Here is a 21,852-nt window from a genome sequence, read left to right on the forward strand (position 1 = left end):
TTCGGTTACAATTTCATAAATAAAATCATTATTTGAGTAATGATGGTCAAGTCCAGGTATATTATTGAGTTACTATCTCTTTGAGATATTACTTCTTAAATGTAGGATTGAGTAAATTCATTCTCATCTGCATTCCTCTGTACTATCATTCCTTAACACTCCCACCGTTGGACACTGCCTCCACCCATTCCTGTCACAGAGTTAACCCTGAGCTGTGAGCCAAAGCTGTGAAAAAAAAAGAGCCAAGAGGAGAATGTGACAGCAGCAGCAGCTTTAATCTCTTCCAACACACAGAGCACCAGCAGCACACGCAGACTTTACACTGTGTAACATTTAAAGACAGCACCTACAGATCCTCTTCCACCAGGCTCATGAGAAGGGTTCCTCCCAGTCCCAGTGCCAGTGCCAAACCATAGAGACAATGAAGGGCATGGCCCCAATGTTTCCACCTCTAGTCCAGAAACCCTATCTCCACAGCTTCTGCCACCTCTGGGTGCAACAGGCGAGTTGCTAATCTCTCTATGTCATCCAGACTCAGCAACCTAAGGCCCCGATCATAGTCCTGAGAAGGAGGGAGATAGACAAACAGAAGAGTACCATGTTACTGATAGACAGACATGTGGCTGATATTTTACTGATCAGGACGAACGATCTTTCAGAACCCTCCATGAATGGAAGCAGCAGAGCTTCACCACAGATCCTGATACTCAGAGCCTTTAACACTTAAATCATTCGGGGCCGTACTTCTGATGCCTTTGGCACAGCCACCAGGAGAGGCCTCCTTGGTGCATGCACACGTGAGAGGACAGTTTGCGGGCATGAGCGTGTGTCCTGCACTTACCTTTTGTACATATTCCAGAATCTTCTCTGCATCGGTGCTGCTGAAATGCCGTGCCAGTACCCGAGAGAGAAGATGCCAAACTGGCTGAAGCTGGGGGGTTATTCTTCTGGGGGACTCTTCAGTCAGTGGCTTGTCCAATGATTTCACCACCAGATTGAGTTTGGAGTCTGGACCAATAGAATAATCAGAGAGCCGATGTTCATCTAGGAAGAAGAAAAAAAAGAGAGAGACACACAAGGAATCATCAAAGTAACTGTCAAAGAGAAAAAGTGGAGAGAAGAGACAGAGACAGGTGTCAAGCAGTAGCAGAGGCTTGTGAGTGTTCCAGGAACGTGCAAGGTGAAAATCTCTGTACCTGACAAGGCTTTCCCTTTATAGAGAAGCCGCTGTTGCCCTGAGGGGACATTCAACTTCTCGGCCACCAGACTCTTCACAGCACAGATCTTTTCTTGCTCAGAGACCTATAAAGAAGAAAGAATCCCATGACAATTCAGCCCAACATCCTTTCCTGTTGCTGGCAATATGATTAGTTTCTGCTCTTGTGTCTCTCTGTCCCCTCATACAAATTCCTGAATATCACAGGTAGTCCCCCATCAACAGTAACAAACACAAAGCTTTCCTGAAACTCAGATCAGTATTTGGCATCTCACTCCCTGCTCCAAGCACGTTATGTCAAATGCTTACATAAGGCCAGAAGTTCCCTGGAATATGGAGCACCAGAAAACTACTAGTTTTTTGCAATATGCTCATTGCTGAAGAACTTATCCTTTTCAGAATTCTTGTATTTTTTTTTTTATTCCTGTTCTCCATAACTTACATTGGCTTCAATTATTTTTACCAGGAAATGTAGCGAGATTATAGGGCGATAATTAGAAACACAAGATGTATCCAAAAAGTGTTCTTAAGAAGCGGTCGCACAGAGGCTTGTTTCAAAGATGATGGTAGAAAACCTTTAGACAATGATGAATTACATTTGTCAAAAAAGGTAAAATCAGATCTCTGAGCAAATTAAGAAGGGCAGTGGAATTGGGGTTAAAGGTGAGGTGGACTGGTTTAACTAAGATAAAGCAATTTCAAAGTTAATGATGTGGGGTAAAAATTCTCCCACTTAATGTCAGAAACTTGAGGCTCAGCGAAAGTACTGTCAGAGTGGAAATTAGCACATATATTTGCAAGTTTCTGTTCAAAGAATAAAGCAAGTCCTCACATTTACATGGAACTAATAGAGACCTGGTATCATCCATGCCTGTCCTTACTGCATTTGTTAGGTAATGGACTATTCGGAATAGCTTCTTGGTACTGTTCCTTGCCTGAATAAATTCTATTCGATTAATCCTGCTTCTTAGTGTTATTAATGGATGATCAATATTGGTTCAGTACACTTCTATAGGTTTCTAAATCAGCTGGTGAACAAGACTTATGCCAGCAACTTTCTAACCTATATATAAGGACTTTCATCTTCAGTTTTTATTTTAATTTTGCCTGGGAATTTCAATGACAGAATAAAAAAGAAATCAGGGGAAAAATGACTTCCATAGATTTTTCTCCTGTGTGTTATATCAAAATCATTTTCCCCCACAGACCTTTTTTGTTCTAAGAAGCAAAGTAAAATAAAATAAAATAAAAAATAGAAAACAAAAAGGTCTCTACCTAAGTATTAGTTGTTTTTGGGCTTCTAATGCTGGAGTGTACCAGGAGATACTGTTGTTATAGTGTTGAATCACAGGGTTATATGGAGCAACATCAACAATGCTAAGAAAAGGAAAACTGATTCTTACCTGCTAATTTTCATTTCTGGAATACCACAGATCAGTCCAGACAAGTGAGGTTTGCATCCCTAGCAGCAGATGGAGGCAGAGAACTAAATACTTTCCAGGCACTGCTACTTAACCGAGTGTGCCACCTGCAGTCTCTCATGTAGAACTATATACAAAACTACACCTCCCTCTCGGCAAATGTGCAATACCGGGTTGGAAACCCCTGAACTGGAGCTCACCATCCAACAGGATACAGAAAAAACCATTTATTATTAGGCAAAGGAGCCAAATTATATGCCAAAATTAAATTTGTGCTCAATATTCAAACACAATACTGTCTTTCAGAAACAAGGGGATGGGCCTCTGGACTGATCTGTGGTATTCCAGGAATGAAAATTAGCAGGTAAGAACCAATTTTCCTTTCCTGTTCATACCACGGATCAGTCCAGTCAAGTGGGATGTACCCAAGCTCCCCTAAACTGGGCAGGAACCCGAAAGACCCACTCGTAGCACGCTCTCACCAAAATCCGCCTCCTCCAGCGCCTGCACATCCAAAACGGTAATGCCTAAAGTGTGAAGAGATGACCACGTGGCCACCCTACAAAGATAAACAGATGATCTAAACATCGGAAACCGTTAGTGACCTTAAGATAACGCAACAGAGTCCGCCACACACCCAGTAAGTGAAGTTTCCTCGCATGTTCTTCCTCCCCAGACAAATTCGGAAATGCTGGAAGCTTTACTGTCTGACTGAGGTGGAACGAAGAGACAACCCTCGGCAAAAAAGAGGGGACCGTACACAAAGACACACCATCCTTCGAGATACTCGGAAACAGCTCTCTACAGGATAAAGCCTGAAGCTCCGAAATCCTTTTGGCCGAACAAATTGCCACCAAAAAGACCGTCTTCAGTGTGAGGTCCTTCAATGTCACCTTCCACAATGGATCAAACGGAGGACCAGAAAGACTGCACAACACCAAGTCAAGGTTCTAGGAAAGTCAGAACTTACGGACTGCAGGTCTCAAAATGCTTGGCTCCCATAGAAATATACCACCTGGTTGAGTTGCCAATGGCTTGCCTTGCACCTTCCCTCAGATATATCCCAAGGCTGCTACCTGTACTCGCAGCAAATTAAAGGCAAGCCCTGTTGCAAAAAGAGACCAAAATGTGTGGCATATCCACTCACAATGGATCTAATTCCTGTTCCACACACCAGGACTCAAATACTCTCCGCATTCTAACATATGCCAGAGAGGTAGCTGGCCTCTGCACCTGAAGCAGTGTAGCAACAGACTCTGAATGCCCTTTCAATCATAAGCGTCTCCTCTCAAAAACCAAGCCTCGAGACAAAAGTGATCTACCCGATCCAAAGTTGAGCCAACCTGATGGGTCTAACTATGGCTAATGTAACCCCAGGGGCGATCCGGGAAACTACAGACCGGTTAGCCCGACTTCAGTACCAGGAAAAATAGTGGAAAGTGTTCTAAAGATCAAAATCACAGAACATATAGAAAGACATGGTTTAATGGAACAAAGACAGCATGGAGATACCCAAGGGAAGTCTTGCCTCACAAATCTGCTTCATTTTTTTGAAGGGGTTAATAAACATGTGGATAAAGGTGAACCGGTAGATGTAGTGTATTTGGATTTTCAGAAGGCATTTGACAAAGTTCCTCATGAAAAGCTTCTAAGAAAAGTAAAGAGACATGGGATAGGTGGCGATGTCCTATCGTAGATTACAAACTGGTTAAAAGACAGGAAAAAGAGTAGGATTAAATGGACAATTTTCTCAGTGAAACAAGGTATGCCTCAAGGATCTGTTCTAGGAACCGTGCTTTTCAATATATTTATAAAATGATCTGGAAAGGAATACGAGGAGTGAGGTAATCAAATTTGCAGATGATACAAAATTATTCAGAGTGGTTAAATCACAAGCAGATTGTGATGAATTGCAGGAGGACCTTGTGAGACTGGAAAATTGGGCATCCAAATGGCAGATGAAATTTAATGTGGATAAGTGCAAGGTGATGCATATAGGGAAAAATAACCCATGCTCTAGTTACATGATGTTAGGTTCCATATTAGGAATTATCGCCCAGGAAAGAGATCTAGGCGTTATTTATTTATTTATAACTTTTATATACCGAGGTTCAATTAACAAGATTAATTATCACTTCGGTTTACATTACAACCAGCAAAATAACATAGACAAAGTCTTGTTTTACAATGAACAGGGAATAATAACCTGGATAAAACAAAGAACAGGGAACAAATAACCTGGAAAACATAAAATGGGTGAAGCAAGTATAGAGAATAGGGTTTGTATAACTTGGGCGAAAAGCAAGGAAATTAAATAGGGGAGGACTGTGAAGGCTTTTATTACATCACCTTCATGAATGTGGTAGCTCTGGAACTGTGTTAATGGTTCACGCAAGAGGTAAACCACTATCAGTGCATTGAGTTTAATAATCAGTATTCTCAAGGGCCTGAAACTACTACTGGACTGCCTCAAGGCTCAGCAGTTTGAGCTATGCTATTTAATACATATTTAACACCTCTGTGCAATGGATATAAACTATGGGCCAGATTTTAAAAGGATAGTGGATAACACATTGAAATCGTCAGTTCAGTGTGCTGTGGCAGTCGAACAAAGCAAACAGAATGTTGGGAATTATTAGGAAGGGAATGGTGAATAAAACGGAGGATATCATAATTCCTCTGTATTGCTCCATGGTGAGACCACACCTTGAATACTATGTACATTTCTGGTCGCCACATATCAAGAAAGATATAGTTGCGATGGAGAAGGTACAGAGAAGAGCGACCAAAATGATAAAGGGGATGGAACCGCTCTCCTGTGAGGAAAGACTAAAGAGGTTAGGGCTGTTCAGCTTGGAGAAGAGACAGCTGAGGGGGGATATGATAGAGATCTATAAAATCATGAGAGGTCTAGAACAGGTAAATGTGAATCGGTTATTTATTCTTTCAGATAATAGGAATGAAGTTAGCATGTAGCACATTTATTCTTTCAGATAATAGGAATGAAGTTAGCATGTAGCACATTTAAAACTAAATCGGAGAAAATTCTTTTTCACTCAGCGCACAATTAAACTCTGGAATTTGTTGCAGGGGATGTGGTTAGTGCAGTTAGTGTAGCTGGATTTAAAAAAGGTTTGGATAAGTTCTTGGAGGAGAAATCCATTACCTCTTATTAATCAAGTTGATTTAGAAAATAGCCACTGCTATTACTAGCATCAGCAGCATGGGATATCTTAGTTTTTGGGTACTTGCCAGGTACTTGTAGCCTGGATTGGCCACTGTTGGAAACAGGATGCTGGGTTTGATGGACCCTTGGTCTGACCCCGTATGGAAATTTCTTATGTTCTTAAGATGAATCAGATCCACAAACCACAGATGCCGTGGCCACTCTGGCACCAGCAACACCACCCTGCCTGGATAGTCACTCTATGCACCTTAGCACCTGGCCTGCAAGAGGCCGTGGTGGAAAAACATACAGTAGAATCCCCCTTAGCCACGGAAGAACCTGAGCGTATATCTCTTCATCCCCTGTCTCTTCTGTGACTGAAGAATCTGGTCGCTTTGGCACTGCAGCGCGATGCCATCAGATCCAGGTTGGGATTGCCCCACCTGTCCCGAATAAGGTCAAAGGCCTCCTCTGACAACTCCCATTCCCCTGGATCCAACTGCTGCCTGCTGAGAAAATCCGTGCCACATTAAACTGGTTCAAAACATTTCTAGTAAACAGAGGATATAGAGTCAAAATTCACAATAAAGAATCCCAATACCACCCATCTAATAGAGGGGTGCCGCAAGGTTCATCACTTTCACCCACGCTCTTCAATGTCTACCTGCTACCACTATGTCAATTACTTACAAAATTAAGCCTGAAACACTTCCTTTTCGCAGACGACGTACAGATCGTGATCCCCATAAAAGAATCAATCTCAAAAACAATGGAATACTGGGACACTTGCTTATTAGAAATTAAACTTCTCCTCAACAGTCTAAATCTTGTGCTCAACGCTTCGAAAACAGAATTCCTGCTCATATCACCGGAAAACAATAACATACTTCCAAAACCACCCACACTCCTTCAAACAGCCCATGTAAGAGATCTAGGAGCCATACTAGACAATCGTCTCAACCTCAAACCATTCATTAACCAAACCACCAAGGATTGCTTCTACAAATTGCATATTCTGAAAAGAATTAAACCACTTTTCCACGCTCAGGACTTTAGAACAATCTTGCAAGCAATAATCTTTTCCAAACTAGATTATTGCAACTCGTTACTACTAGGCCTCCCAGCTTCTTATACCAAACCTCTACAAATGGTTCAGAACTCTGCAGCCAGAGTCCTTACAAATTCCAGGAAAATTGACCATATTTCCCCTATCCTCAAAAACCTCCATTGGCTACCAATCCATTATAGAATCATGTACAAAACCATCAACATCATATACAAAACTATCAATCAACATACGCAAATCGACCTACAAATACCACTTAAAAAATACACTTCCGTCAGACCCATCAGGGAATACTACAAAGAGTCACTCCAAATTCCAAAGGCCAAAACCTTCCAACATAAATCCTTGAGTCTCAGAGCCTTCTCTTCAGCAGGTCCAGCTCTCTGGAACTCTATCCCACCAGATTTGAGACAGGAGCCATGCTCTCTAACATTTAGGAAAAGACTAAAAACTTGGCTTTTCAAAAAAGCATTTCCAAGCCCTGAATAAAACCTTCACGCAACAGCACAATTGGATCTAAATACTGTGTCATATTTATTCATATATTCATATTCTGTGTCATATTTAGCCTTCTGGTTACGCATGTTCCGTCTCATAGTGATGTACCGCCACATTCATTCGCATAGTCTTATTTACTCATCTTGCTACTCTATTACATTAATTGGCTGAAATGTAAATATTGCTCTGTTCTTTATCTCCCCTCTTCCAGTTCCAAGTTAATTTTTCCCTGTTTTATTGTAACTTTCTCACATCCTTTTTCTGATTCCCTGTATTTAAAAGTTCAAGGTTCTTATTGAGAATATTGTTTAATACGCTACGTTATGCTTTTCACACTTTGTTAATTGTAAACCGGGTTGTTGTGATGCCTGTCATGAAACTCGGTATAACAAAAACAATAAATAAATAAATAAATCTGTACATTGTCTACTTCTGCTACATGCGAAGCTGCAATTCCCTCCAGGCACTGCTCCGCCCATACAAATAATTCCCAGGCTTCTGTGGTCACTGCTCGACTTTTTGTCCCACCCTGACGATTGATATATGCCACCATTGTTGCATTGTCTGAGAACACGCTCAGCATGTATCCCCGAACGAGGAACTGCCCTCGTTTCCAGACAATTGATAGAACAGGATGATTCCTCTGGTGACCATAGCTCTTAGGCCACTTGCCCTTGACAGACTGCCTCCCCAACCTCGGAGGCTGGCATCTGTGGTCACCACCACCCAGTCCGGAACCTCCAGACTCGCTCCCTTCTCTAAACTGGGTTGTGATAGTCACCACGAAAGACTGGATCTGAAGGTTCCCTGCAACAGTAAAGGTCGCTGAAGCTTGTCAAAACAACAGATCCCAATGGGACAGCAGCATCCTCTGGAGTGGCCGCATATGAGCAAAGGTCCATGGCAACAACTCAAGCGTAAATGCCATGGAACCCAGAACCTGTAGACAGTCCCAGGCCCTGGGCACCGGCATTCGCAGCACCTGCAACCTCAATTTCAGAATCCTCTCCAAAGTCAGGAACACCTTTGCCTAACCTGGGTGTCAAATCTGGCACCCAAGTATCCCAGGGACTGGACCGATGTCAGATGACTCTTGGCTAGGTTTACCACCCAGCCTAATTACCTCAACATCTCCAGGACCATCTGAAATGACTAACCACACTTCTGTTCCGACTTCACCCAGATAAGCCAATTGTCTAGATAAGGGTGAACCAGGATCCCTACTGTCTGCAGCGTTGCCACCACCACGGCCATCACCTTCGTAAAGGTCCGCAGAGCTGTTGCTAGCTTGAAGGGAAGAGCTCAAAACTGGAAATGTGGCCCCAGCACCATGAAGCAAAGAAATTTCTGATGGTTCACCCGAATGGGGATATGCCAGTAGGCCTTTGTTAAATTGAGGATGGAAATTTCCCTTATGGACCACCACTATCACTATTTGCAACGTCTCCATCCTGAAGCGTGGGACTGACAGGGCCGAATTAACCTTCTGGAGTTCCAGTATGGGCCGAATGGTACCCTCCTTCTTGGAACCACAAATAGATTGGAGCAGAATCAAGGGAGGTACTCATAGTAAGAACCAGGAAAATAGCATCTAACTCTTGAAGGCACTTTAACATATCCTGAACCGCTTTCTATTTGCTGCAGGACATGTAGCTCGATATCAAGAAGGCCTCTCTGATGGGGCGCAAAAATTCTAACTAGTAGTCTTCTCTTATCACCTCCAACACCCATTGGTCCGAGGTGACCTTTGTCTACTCGTAAAAGCGTGTCAGGCACCTCCCAACAGCTTTCACGCCAGAGTGGATCACCCTGGCTTCACTGTGAGGACTTAGTTTCCGGTACCCTGACCAGAACCATCCCTGGGATCTTCGGGCACTCTGAAAGAACTGCTGCCTTCCTGAACCCTGCTTCTGCCCGGTTCACGAAGAACCTTTGAGTGAAATCTTCTCGTATCCTGAAAATGGGGGCGAGCAGGGAAAGTCTTAACAGTCTTCTTATCCTCCAGCATCTTGCTCCCCTTTGATTCCCCTAAGAGCTTCGTCAACTGCTCCAGGACCTCACCAAATAGGAGCTTTCCCTTAAAGGGAAGATTACACAGTGTGACGTAGACCACATATCCGCCGACCAATTTTGTAACCACAGCAATCTGTGTGCTGACACTGCCAAGACCATACTTCTGGCTGAAGTGTGGACCAAATCATACAGGGCGTCCGCCACATACACTACCTCGGCTTTTAGCTGAGCTGCCTGCATCCAAGAGGACGCCTGCTCCTGAGTCTTTTGGACCTAGCAATCACAGGCCCTCTGCATAAGTCTCGCACAGTCACTCAGAGACTTAAAGCCGAAACCTCAAACAACCTCTTCAACTGGCTCTCTAGCTTTCTGTCCTGAGGGTCCTCCAGCGCAGCCACCTCTGCCACCAGGATGATCTTTCTGGTGACTGCTGAAACAGCAGCATCCACCTTAGGTGTAGGTAACACCAAAGGTTGCAAAGTATCCTCGGACAAACGATATAACTTTGCCATAGCCCTGGCCACCTTAAGATCTGATTCTGGAGCATCTCACTCCCAGTTGACCAGCTTCTTGATCTTCTTAAGTTATGGAAAAGATTTAGGCGGATCTCACAGGCCATCCAGTACAGAGTCCACCCCTTCATTATCCAACTCCTCCTGTAGCACTTTAATACCCAGCTCTTCCAGAACACGGGAATAAGGGGTCTCAATTCATCTTTGCGGACAGCCAGACCGGTCGATGGTCATTGCTGTCCGCAATCGGAACCTCCGCCGGGTCAGAAGTCCTTTGTTCCATCCCAGTCCAAACCATCCTTGCCGCCTGCTGGATCATCCCCAGGGTAATCAGCAAGATCATCCCCTGGATCTCCTGATCCATCCTGCAAATCATTGGACTCTTCCGAAACCTCAATGTCTGCAGAATGGCCCAGCCCTAAACGGTGGAGAAGATCTCCTGATCGGGGACTCTTGAGATCTCTGAATGAGGGCCTGTTTACTCCCTGCAATTCTTCTGGCCAAATAGGCCTTGTTCAGCAGTATCACAAAAATCAGTGGAAAAAAAACTTTCAACTTCACTGCCCCTGTCGTCCAGCGGGGTCTCCTCCAACAGTCCCTCAACCCTTCTCCTTTCCTGGTCTGCACCACTGGCGAGAGCAGGGGTGGGGAATCTCCAGGCTCCCGAGGAGCTGTCTGCTTCTTTGCTCGTGCAGGCTTCCTGACAGACACTGCAAGGTCTGTCCCCGAATCGGCCCTGACAGGCCCTTGCGATCAGGTGGCCTTTTAATCAATTGATGCCCCTGTGGAGGATCCCCCCTCCACCAACACATTTGCTATAGAGTGCGGCAGAATTCAGCCACGTGCGGCTTGACTCACAGATCTGGCATGATTTCCCGCGGTCTCCAGTCGGTGCCATCTTAATATAAACAAGCAACGCTCACACGTAGTTGGCCTGCTGCTCAGACAGCTGACCTGACCATCAACCTGACCACGGCTCGAGTACCTGCTTAAAAGACCTGCCCCAAGCATCGGGCGCAGTAAGCACCCACTGCCTCTTCTCCCCCACACAGTCTATTAATAAACTGCTTCCACCAAGGGCCACTTTAGCAGCTGAGCTGTCCCAAAGAAAGCTATACTTCCCTGTCTCTGGCTGAAGAACTGGGGGAGAAGACCTCAGGCAGACAGAGGGAACCAGGGCTTCTTATACAGAGGAAATATGGAGCTTAGTTAAGTCAAAAATGATAGGAACTTTCTTCTTGATTGCTTGCACATTAATCGCCATAGGTTTCTTGTCTAGAAGGTTAATACAAGGAAAGCATGACTCATAAAACAGGAAGGAGAGAGGAAACGTTCCCACCTGGAGGCTGCTATCTGGAACGAGATAAATTGCCCTATTTGCCTTGCCCAATGATAGCAGGGGTTGGTGAGCCAGTTGAACAAGTCATGCTGTGTAGTTGTAATAAAATAAAGCTCACTATTTTCACATTACTAAGTTAGGTCCTGAGCCTTGTTCAATATAGTTTGGTTCAGGGTCCCATTGAACCACATGGCATGGTGCCACTTATTAATGTGGCAATAATTTTTTCAGGAAGCCATGTCAGGCATACGAGATACAGAGGAACTGTTGGCTGCAATAAAAAGGTTCATTGTAATGGCAACAAATCATCCTGTCAGGCCTATTAGCAAGGGGAAGAGGATAAAGAGACCACTGAGGTTCAAAAGGTAGGAGCACAAGGAAGAAATACTGATAGACATAAGGAGGACAGGCAAAATTACCAGGAGAAACAGAGGGAGGCAAGAAGGGAAATTAGACTGGAGAAGGCTCAGGAGTGTATTACCCAAACAGTAAAGGCAGGGGATAAAACTTTCCTTAGTTATGCAAGTGAAAAAGAGGAAGACCAAAAAGGAAATAGAAAGAATTAAAGGGGAAGGCGGGTGTAGTGACGAGGAGGACCAGAAGAAATCAGAGATCTTAAACAAATACTTTTGCTGAGTATTCAAATTAAAGGGAAAGGGTGATAGACTAAAGGCAATGAGGAAGACACGAGGATTGTGGAGTGTATACATTATCAGGGGTAATACAATTCCAGTTTGGAAGAGGAAAGAAATATCTATCTACAGATCTCTGGGTGTGATCCCATCTGGAGTACTGTGTGCAATTCTAGACACCCTATACAAAAGGATATGGTCCTGCTGCAAACTGAGCCATACTGGCTCCATGACTACATCATCACTGAGAGGACCATGGAGGAAGATAAAGAATAAAAGGCTTCTATAATATGTAGTTTCATCTAAAACATCATAATCTATGGGGTAACCGACTAATTCCCCAGAGCGCAACCAAGTCAGCACCGGCAGGTTGGTGTTAAGCTGGCACTGTCTATATTACTATGTTAACATGTTAATCCACAATATCTAAATTTTTTTTATTACCCACCAGGCAACAGCAGATGTAACTGACTAACTGTAATGGTGAAATTACACTTACCTGTTTTCTGGTTTATTTCCTTTCCTTTAGTCTTGTCAGATCAGTCCAGAGAAGTGTGTTATCTCCTGCCAATAGATGGAGACTGGGGGGGTTCAAAATTGACTTCATTTCCCATTTCCCTTATAAAAGGTGGTGCTGCCTTCCATTCTTCAGTATCTGATGTCAAAGCTAAGATAATAGAAGGCAATTGTTTGTTTTGGTTTCTAAGTTACCATTACAACCAAAACCTTATACAGCCAAAACAACTTCGCTCCACTGTTTTTAACCCAGAAATAAGAAACCTTATACTAAGCTCACAATTAGGCCCATTACCTTCAGTGTGGGCAACAACATATTCACTGTTAAATTTCTGATCTTATCAGACTAAGAGTCCTTGATTCTACGGCTTCCTTGGGTGGATTCTGGACTGGACTGGTCTGGCTAGATTAAAACAGGGGAAATTAACCAGCAACTGATAAGTTTATTTCACCTTCCTTTTTGTCCATGCCAGACCAGCTTAGACAGACAAGTGGGATATACCAAAGCTCTACCCAGTCTGGGCAGGAGGAAGCCACGATAACTTTCAGAACTCATGCATTCAAGGCATGGTCTCTCCTCACCTGCAACCCCATCCTGAGGTGTGCTGAGCAGCGATGCAATGAGGGCAAGGGCGCTGACCTGCCATTGTGTTTTGGAAAAACAGATTCTGATTTCGCCTACAAGGCCTCCTTCCGCTCCTTAAGCGGGATCACCAAGAGCTGGTAACTCTTTGCTGGAGTGGACCAACGTGCTCCTCTCCTCAATTATTCCTGAAATTGATGCCTTAGAACTCACTGTGCTTTAAACAGGACACATAAATAGATCAAAGATTTATCTGAAAATAAACTGGTCACCTACACACATCCCAAAAGTGACCTACAATGGATATGAAGTGACGTGGACATCCTGGTCTAGATTGCCTGACTTTCTCACCCTCAAAAATACGAAAAATAAAATTGCGACAGTAGTGCAAACACTACCCTCCAAAAAAGTAGCATACTGGGCACCAAGATATACTTTCCTTTAGAATTGCCCAGGGCCAAAGAGTGACTTCACTTCCAAGTTGAGGAGTTCTCCCCACAGAATCCTCAGAAGAAAGCATCTAATCTGAGTAGTGAGAGAGCCCCAATACTCATCTCTCTTCCAGCAAGCCAGAGCCAGCTTTTTCCTTCTATGAGATTTGTGAGCCATGGCTTCATCCCAGTCTCCTTTGGTGGTATAACAAGACTGAAGGAATGGATTCCTCAACAGGAAATATTGTATCCTTTTTAGACTGTCCTCGTAGAGGTCCCAAACTCTAAGGTATGCCAAGTGGTCCACTTTCGTGCCACCAATAACAGTAACTCCTGACATGAAATATCATAACTTTTCTTCAGAATCATTCTATTATGAGTCTACACATTCCATGATGGCTTTTTTTTGGACCCTATAATGTACTGGGCTACTCCCTTTTTTCCTTTCATTGATATGCTTTTTTTCTCCCCCTATTTGTGGTTTGATGTACAGTTTGACTGCATTTTCTGTTGTCAAGTTTATATTGATAAGTATATTTGAAATATTATCCAGAATATAACAAAAAAAAATATATATATATCCTTACAAGCCTAATTTTCTTAACAGCCAAGGTTGTGAAAGAGAATGGAAGGGATCTGCTAGGGTAGAATCCCCTGACTAAGGTGAAAGAGTACCTCTGCTTGCACCCTGAAGACTCAGTCCCAGGAATGTTTCTGCTTCCGGCAGATACCCACACCAAAGACCGGATGCTAGTCCTGGTTTTACCAGGCTATCCAAACCCCCAGATTCCTGCTTTCCATTTTCGACCAAAGGACTTGCTCATCTAGGCACTTCCTGGGGCTGATCTGAAATCCACTAATGGAAGCGCACCAACTGATCCTAGTAAGGCACAGGCCTCTACTGCCAATCTTTACCCTTCGGGTTTGCAAGGTGTCAGCTGAAAACATTTGTCTGTGTGATGAAGGTGTTCACTATGTGTGCTGCAGCTTGATCCTGTACGGGAACACCATCCCGGACCAAAATACCAGGGTACCTGAGAGCTACTACTTCCCTTCACATCAGCTAAACATTGACTGCTACCATCTGGGCAATGTTCTTTTGAACTAGAAGCCAGGAACTCTGGAATTATAAACAGTCAGCTCTTGTCCTCTACCTAGGCCTGGATCCTTTGATTCTCCAATAGGATTCTTGTCCCTGCTTCTGCTGCCCTATATCATAATTCCCCTCTCAACCTATAAAGCTCTCATCAACAGTATGAGAGAATCCTGAAGGAGACTCAGGATCCAGGCCCTTCTGGAGGCAATTGTGGGAAAACCAACTGTTCAAGCTCCTTATAACCTCCCTAAAGAGAGGGGAAAAAAATAGTCTTAAGACCCTGGGCCACAGAGAGGACAGCAAACTGAGTGAGATGCACACAAGTCTGTACTTAAGACGGGTGTTGTCAACTCCAGTCCTCGAAAGCCACAAACAGGCCAGGTCTTCAGGATATCCACAATGAACATTCATGAGATAATTGCATGCACTGTTTCCATTGAATGCAAATCTTTCTCATGCACATTCATTACAGATATCATTAAAACCAGGCCTGTTTGTGACTCTTGAGGATTAAAATTGGCCATCTTTGGCCTAGGACCTGCAGAACAGACCATGATGGGGCAGATGGGGAACAGGAGAAATGGACATTGAGAAGGAGGCTTTAAGCCCATGACCTCCAAAGTCATAAGGTCACTTTTCCTCTTTGAAGATAGGAGAGCTTCCTTATACAATCCATCAATGTAAGGTTTCTGCCCCTGACTAATCCTAGGCTTTCCCTGATTCACATTGGCTCTGAATTAGTGAGATGTCCAATTAAAAGAGGAACACAATTCTCTCCATGAACTGGGAGGACTTTACTACTACTGGTTAGCATAAGGGAAGAGCCTTTTAACTAACTGTCTGTTGGGGATCCAACATAAAGTGCCCGAGACACATCTAATCATAACCACTGGAAGGAATAAACAGAAATGCAGTCCCTAACAAAGGTCTGTCATTATCCATGGGGACCACATGATTAGAATAATTTCTCTCTTCTATTAGGAGACCTGAAATAATACTTCACACCAGACCTCTTTTAAAGGATAAGATGGAGCCTCCAAACCCTGTAACTGACCACACCAGCCTAATACCTTTGTCTTTGAGGCCTACACAGAAGAGACAGGGAAGTCCCCCTATTGGGGTTCTACTACTCAGTGCAAGAGACTCCAAATGTTTCCATGAAGGAACACCCCAGAACCCAAGGAGATGACTATCTCAACCAAATCCAATGTCCTGGAGTACTTTCCTAAGGAAGAAAGGGAGCAGCCTGAGCACATTGCTTTTAGCTTCTGAACTTTGGTCCTTCAACCTCCTGGACCACTCCACAAAGCAGCTTCTTTACAGAGGATACATTTGTACCACAGGGCTGGGACTGCAATAAGAAGCACTCTGTGGAAGAGTACCCGAGAGGCAAAGCCATAAACACTGTGGCCTCATTTAGAACTAGCACTGAGCAGGCTAGGTGGGGGGTCTGACAAAAAAAAACCTCTCAACATTACTTACCTCCATTTTGAGAGACTCACCAGATGGGAATCCATCTGGGTCCTTGTGTAGGATGGTTTGAAACCTCCTACCCTGCACATCACTACTTGTGAGCACGGTCACCACAGTTTCTACTGAGGATTCTGGACCCAATGCAGGCGAATCTAAGTTACAAAACCATTGCACATTTTAGCTTATGGCGAGAGACTATAGAGAAAAAAAAAGGAAAGAAAGACTTATCAGAGCCGCTTTCAGTCATAGGATATCTTGAACATTTTGCTTTCCCCCACCAGCTGTGGTCTTAAAAGTTGAGGGCAACTCACCCTTGTTTGAATTAGGTGACCTATCCTGAAGAGATTCTTCTGTGTGGGAACCCGAATAATGACAGGGAAGCATTCAACGAGAAATCCAGAGGTGCTGGACAAGCAGAACCACCCTGGGATTTTATTTTTTAAATAGGCTGCAGTCATTTTCAACAATACAAGCTTCATTTTGACTTACAACCCTTTTAGGAAAGCCTCTTTCATGTACAGGGAAGATAGCCAGTTGCTCCATTTGGAGAGAGGTGCTCCAACCTGTTTGGAGGTCACCTGCTGCAATATCTCCATGGTGAACTGGAGCTGTGCAGACTCTGCCTTGGCTGAAAGTAATCTGTAGCCCTCCCTATGGCACTTCTCCATTCTACAATCAGAGGTAGAGTCCGGCCTTCTTGCCATGTTTATATTTTCTTTTTTTTTGGTTCAAAGGCAGCAGTAAAAAAAAGGGATGCCAATCCTGCCAAAATAGCCATCCTGGCTGGTCTGTCTTCACAGTGTATCTGATATTTCTTACCACTTGCCTTAATGCTGCACTTCTTGGCAATGAATCTCCTTATTTGGTCTACTCCACAGGGATTGTAAGGGAAAAATTGCTTCTCCTTTCTCATAGTGTTTTTTTAGTCTCTTTAACACTAAGCAGTCTGAAACAATCTGCTGCTTGGAGGGAATTTTCAATTTTTTTAATTTATTTATAAGCATTTGATATTCTGCTTTTTTTTTTGCCAAGGATGGACTCAAAACTGATTGCAATCAAAAAGGTTAACAAGCCCATTAATGAAAATACTAGTTAGCATTGTGTGCCGTTAAAATTATGTAACGATTGGGGGAAGGGAGAAATGTGGTCTTCCTGAGTTAACTGAGCAAAAGCCTGGTTAAAAAGGGTCTCAGAAAGCTATCTACACTTTATCTAAAACACCTGAGAAAGGCATCTTAGAAACAACACAGCTGGGTCAATTCTAGAATGTGTCCATTTAATTAGATAGTCTGCTTACCTGGAGTGGGTTCAAAGCATTAGCTGGCTGTTTTAGCTTCCTAAGGAAAGGCAGTGCTATGGTGCACATATCTAATTTTGCTTGTGATAGGATGCAACTCCTATTCCTCCAGGGAAAGCAGTGAAGTCTGTTGCCCTGAAGCCTGCTAGACCAGAGAAATTGGCCTAAAAACTGTTGCCCTAGAAGCAATCTACCAAGCAGATCTGTGCAAAAACTGTTATCCTAGGGTCTGTTTGACCAGGGAAATCAGTCCAAAGACAGTGGTTCTAGAAGCCCTGCAGCACCAGGGCATGTATCTGCTAGACAGAGAAACACTGCGGAGCTGAACTGAGCCCCAGACCTTTATTTGAGAAATGAAGTCAGCTGTGAGGTCCCCACCCCCCTTTCACTCCAGTTGCTAGCAGGGGATAACCCATTTTTATGGACCAGTCTGGTATGGATGATATCTGATACCAAATGTTAACAACTGTTTAATCTTCCACTTATAAACAACATTGTAATTGACCTTTGGCTTGCACTATAAACAATACATAAAAAATGAAAGAGCTATAGATATTCTCTAGAAAAAAGGGAAGGATGATATGATACAAACATTCAAATAGCTAGAAGGCTTTGATGAAGTACCAGAAGGAAGCATGTGCCACAGGATGAAAAGCTTAGGGACAAGGAGCTCAAAAAGAATGTGAGAAAATAATTTTCCCCAGAGGGTGAGGGCATTTGAAACAGACTTTCAACAAAGAAGAGCCAAAAAGTGGCAAAATTCAGGCACACATTGAATAGACATAAAGGGACCTTAGTGGCAAAGGGAGTGAGAAGCCCACAGATCATGCAACACCTCTGCCAGCATAATAAGGCATAAACGGGCAACTTAGGTGGTTCATGTGGTCCATATCTGCTGACAATATTTTACATTCTTGAGGGATGAAGAAAATTAATAAAAAAAATGTTTACAGAAACAGATTCAGATTTTCTAAGATCTGTCACACAGATCATAAACTCAGGAACCAAGCAGACCAAACATGATCATCTTTAAAAAGTGCAAAACTCCTTTGCCTTTTTTTTTTTTTTTTTAAAGAAAACCAGATCGAAATTAATGTAAATGAAAGCCTGCTGGGCAGCGGGGAACAGAATTTAACTTTCGGTAATGCTTGAGGTGCAAGTAACAGCGGGCCACTACATGCATATGCTCAATCCGAGCTCCCCGGGAATAAATACCAAACCTGGGGGAAGATTTTACAGCGAACCCGATAAACTATCAGGAGTCCTGCATCTGCATATACCGGCTTCGCTTCCGGTCTTCTCCCTCTACTTCCGGTCCCTGCGCCCGTATTTCCGGTTACCTGCAAACTGCACTCCAGGCCCTGCAGTGCTTTTACCGTGAGCCGCATCCCGGCGTTCGGACTAGCGAGCACCGACTCCCTCTTTCCGGCCCCCAACACCTCCAGCTACGTCACTCCACTCCTTCACCAAATGAGTTTTACGTCACTCTCTCCGCCCCCACCGAGTTCTCTATATCTCTTTTGCTAGCTGCTTCCAACCAGCGAGTCTCCCATTTTGACCAGAGCGTCCCTTCTAAGCGACCTTAGATCCAGACCCACCTAGAGGGACGCTTACTGGGCAGACCGGGAGATTTTGTGTAATTTTCATCTAGAAAGGTGCCCGTACTCAGCTACTGATTGGGGTGCTCTTGGGAGCTGGGACACAGGACAACATTCGGAGTGATCGCCTCCACCCTTGCATTTGGCAGCAAAGTTTAAGTCGTGGGTAATCTTCCTCCCTCTTGCCCACAAGAAGCGACACAATAGTGCTCTAACCTGAGGAAAGCATCTGTGGGAGAAAGAGGGGAGAGAAGAAAAGGCAAATATGAGGTGGGGTGATACATGATTTAATGGGATACAGCCAGCATGGACTTACCCAAGGGAAGCCTTACATCATAAAGGGAAGAATAAGCACATGAATACATGTGAACCGGTAGATATGGGATAGTTGGATTTTCAGAACATATTTAATAAAATCCCTCATGAGAGGCTTCAAAGACAGGAAACAGAGAGTAGGATTAAATGGTCTATGTATCTGTACTCGAACTACTGATTTTTAATATTTATAAATGATTTGGAAAGAAGTACAGTGAGTGAGATGATCATATCTCCAGTTGACACAAAATTATGCATAGTAGTTAAATCTCAAGTACATTGTGAGAAAGTGGAGGAGGACCTTGTGAGGCTGAATGATAGAGCATCCAAAGGACATGAAATATAATGTAGACATATGTAACATAATTCATATAGGCAAAAATAACCCATGCTCTAGCTACACGAGGTTAGGTTCCATTTTAGAAGTTACCATGCAGGAAAAAGAACTAATCGTTAATATTACATTGAAATCGCCGGCTCAGTGTACTGTGGCGGTCAAAAAAAGCAAACGATGTTAGGAATTATTAGGAACAGAATGGCAAATAAAACAAAGGATGTCATAATGCCTCTGTGGCACTCAATGGTCAGACTGCACCTTGAATACTGTGTATAATTCTGGTCACCGCCTCTCAAAAAAAAAAAAATGTAGCTGCAATGGGGCAAAAGTAGAGAGATGGGTAACCAAACTGATAAAGGGCATGGAACAGCTAGCCTATTAGGCAAGGCTAAAGAGGTTAGGGCTGTTCAGCTTGGAGAAAAAACAGCTGAGGTGGGAGATGATGGAGGTCTACAAAATCAAAGGACTTGAACAGGTAAATCTGAAACGGTTATTTACTCTTTTGGATAATACAAGGACTAGGGGGCACATCCTGAAGTTAGGAAGTATCACCAGAAAATTATTTCAATACACAATTAAGCTCTGGCATTCATTGCTAGAGGATGTGGTTAAGGCAGCTAGGGTAGCTGGTTTTAAAAAAGGGTTGGATACATTTCTGGAGGAGAAATCCATAAACTGCTATTAATCAATAAGGAATAGCTTGGATCTATTTAATGTTTGGGTACTTGCAACTTGAATTGGCCACTGGTGGAGACAGGATAGTGGGCTTGCTGGACCTTTAGTCTGATCCACTATGGCGTAGGTTATGTTCTTATGTAAGGGAAAGCATCGGGCATAGCTGCAGTTAAAAAGAGGAGGAAATCACTGGTTCTTTTTTTTCTCTCTCCCCTCCTTATAAACCAGCCAGCCATTCATTCCCTTCTTTCAGCCTTCACATCCTTCTCACCCTCCATCTTTGCTGGCAGCTGAATCCCAGGAGCACCAGTGCTCTGGACCTGTTCATGCATCCACTCCAGCCCCTCCCCACGCAATGGTTTGCACATGCATGGAGAGAAATGAAAGAAGGGGATTAGATTAGGGAGCCAAAAGCTGATTGAGTGAGATTGCCTGGTCAACGGCATTGGGGCAGGAGAACGTAGGGGTTGTGGTCCAAGCCTAGTGCTCTGTGCTTTCTGCTTCAGCCCCTTCCCTCGCAGGAAGCATGAATGGACAGGAGGGAAGGGAATAAGGCTGGAGGGGACAATACAGCAGAGAAGAGCTTACTGTGTTCCCTAATGATATCTCCCCTTGCAGGGAATAGGAGGGGCTGGGTGAGGCTGAAACAGAAAGAGCTACTTTATCACAAATCCAGTCTTACCTTAATCATTTCCCAGCAACTGAAGCGGGGAAGGCCTGCTTTACAGCAATTCTTGCCTGCCGTTTCCTCTGTGTGCTGCCTACAGTTTCACTAGTTGTGATCTTAGACAAAACTAGTTTCTGTGGGTTGTGAGAAATTTTAAAGCAGCATTTCTCACATACCCCCCCAGCCAGTCTGGTTGCAGAATGAATAGGCATGAGATGATTTGGATACCATGGAGGCAGGGCATGCAAATCAATCTCATAATATTCATCTAACTATAATAAAAGGAAAAATTGCCCTGCACTTGCATTGCCTGTATGCAAATGAGTTCCTCTTCTCTCTGCCCCTGCATTGTCCTGATCGACAGGAGAGAGGGAAGCAATCCTAGGAGCAGCAGTTGAAAAGAAGTCTTAGTGCTGGCAGGTCCCCATCCTTTGTTGGCAGAGGAAAGAGAGAGCAGTGGCAGTACTGCATAGGTCAAAGTGCTGATGGGGACACTGCTCTCTGCCAGCAGCAGACAGACATCCACTGCAGTGCTGGTGGTAACCCCACCCCCTGCCAGCAGAGGAAAGACCGAGACCTGTAGCAGCACAGGAGAAATCAGAGTGCCAGTGAGGCCCCCATCCCCTTACTAACAGATCTATAACTACCAAAGAGAGAACTGCCAGTACTGGGAGGAAGGTGACAGGAAACTATAGGGAAGTGAAGGTGGGAGAAGATGGGGAGAAAAGAAAAAGGGAGGGTAAGATATCACAAATTGCCTCATCCTTGGAAGGTCTTAAATATTCAGTGGGGATGAAAACCCAACTGGCTGTGGAGTTATCACAGTGGGAAGCCCTGCACCACTAATTATCTGGAAGCGCTACTGTGCAGGAGTTGTAGACATGGCCCACTGGTCCCCAACATTTTTGAGTAGTTCTTCATGTCGGTACAATTGGTATTTCTCAAAAGTTGATCTTTGAGTACTCCCCAGCCAGTCAGGTTTTCAGGATATCCTAATTAGT

General features: G+C 43.9%; 1 protein-coding gene across 6 annotated transcripts; it reads right to left on the bottom strand.

The window, feature by feature from the left end:
• Window positions 1–254: 254 nt before the first annotated feature.
• Window positions 255–18,752, bottom strand: UBL4A (ubiquitin like 4A). Of its 6 annotated transcripts, none has more exons than XM_029608323.1 (4): window positions 18,600–18,752; window positions 1,197–1,302; window positions 842–1,044; window positions 255–562 (listed from the first exon to the last, which is right to left on the bottom strand). In XM_029608323.1, the coding sequence occupies exons 1-4, from the start codon at window positions 18,645–18,647 to the stop codon at window positions 452–454; spliced, it is 468 nt and encodes a 155-aa protein (XP_029464183.1). In that variant the 5' UTR covers window positions 18,648–18,752; the 3' UTR covers window positions 255–451. The 6 variants fall into 6 exon arrangements, with proteins under 6 accessions (XP_029464183.1, XP_029464192.1, XP_029464148.1 ...); XM_029608332.1 differs by having other exon boundaries at window positions 18,636–18,741; XM_029608288.1 differs by having other exon boundaries at window positions 18,480–18,717.
• Window positions 18,753–21,852: the final 3,100 nt, after the last annotated feature.

Source organism: Rhinatrema bivittatum, chromosome 1 (genome assembly GCF_901001135.1).
Source record: "Rhinatrema bivittatum chromosome 1, aRhiBiv1.1, whole genome shotgun sequence".
Classification (NCBI taxonomy): domain Eukaryota; kingdom Metazoa; phylum Chordata; class Amphibia; order Gymnophiona; family Rhinatrematidae; genus Rhinatrema; species Rhinatrema bivittatum.

What these genes read in the sequence shown, in the direction of transcription:
- UBL4A (XM_029608288.1), bottom strand. Translation starts at nt 18,647, where the DNA reads ATGCGGCTCACGGTAAAAGCACTGCAGGGCCTGGAGTGCAGTTTGCAG. An exon ending in GCTGTAAAATCTTCCCCCAG is followed by an intron (nt 1,303 to 18,479) that starts GTTTGGTATTTA and finishes TCTTCTTTATAG; the next exon opens with GTCTCTGAGCAAGAAAAGAT. An exon ending in TTCTGGAATATGTACAAAAG is followed by an intron (nt 563 to 841) that starts GTAAGTGCAGGA and finishes CCTCCTTCTCAG; the next exon opens with GACTATGATCGGGGCCTTAG.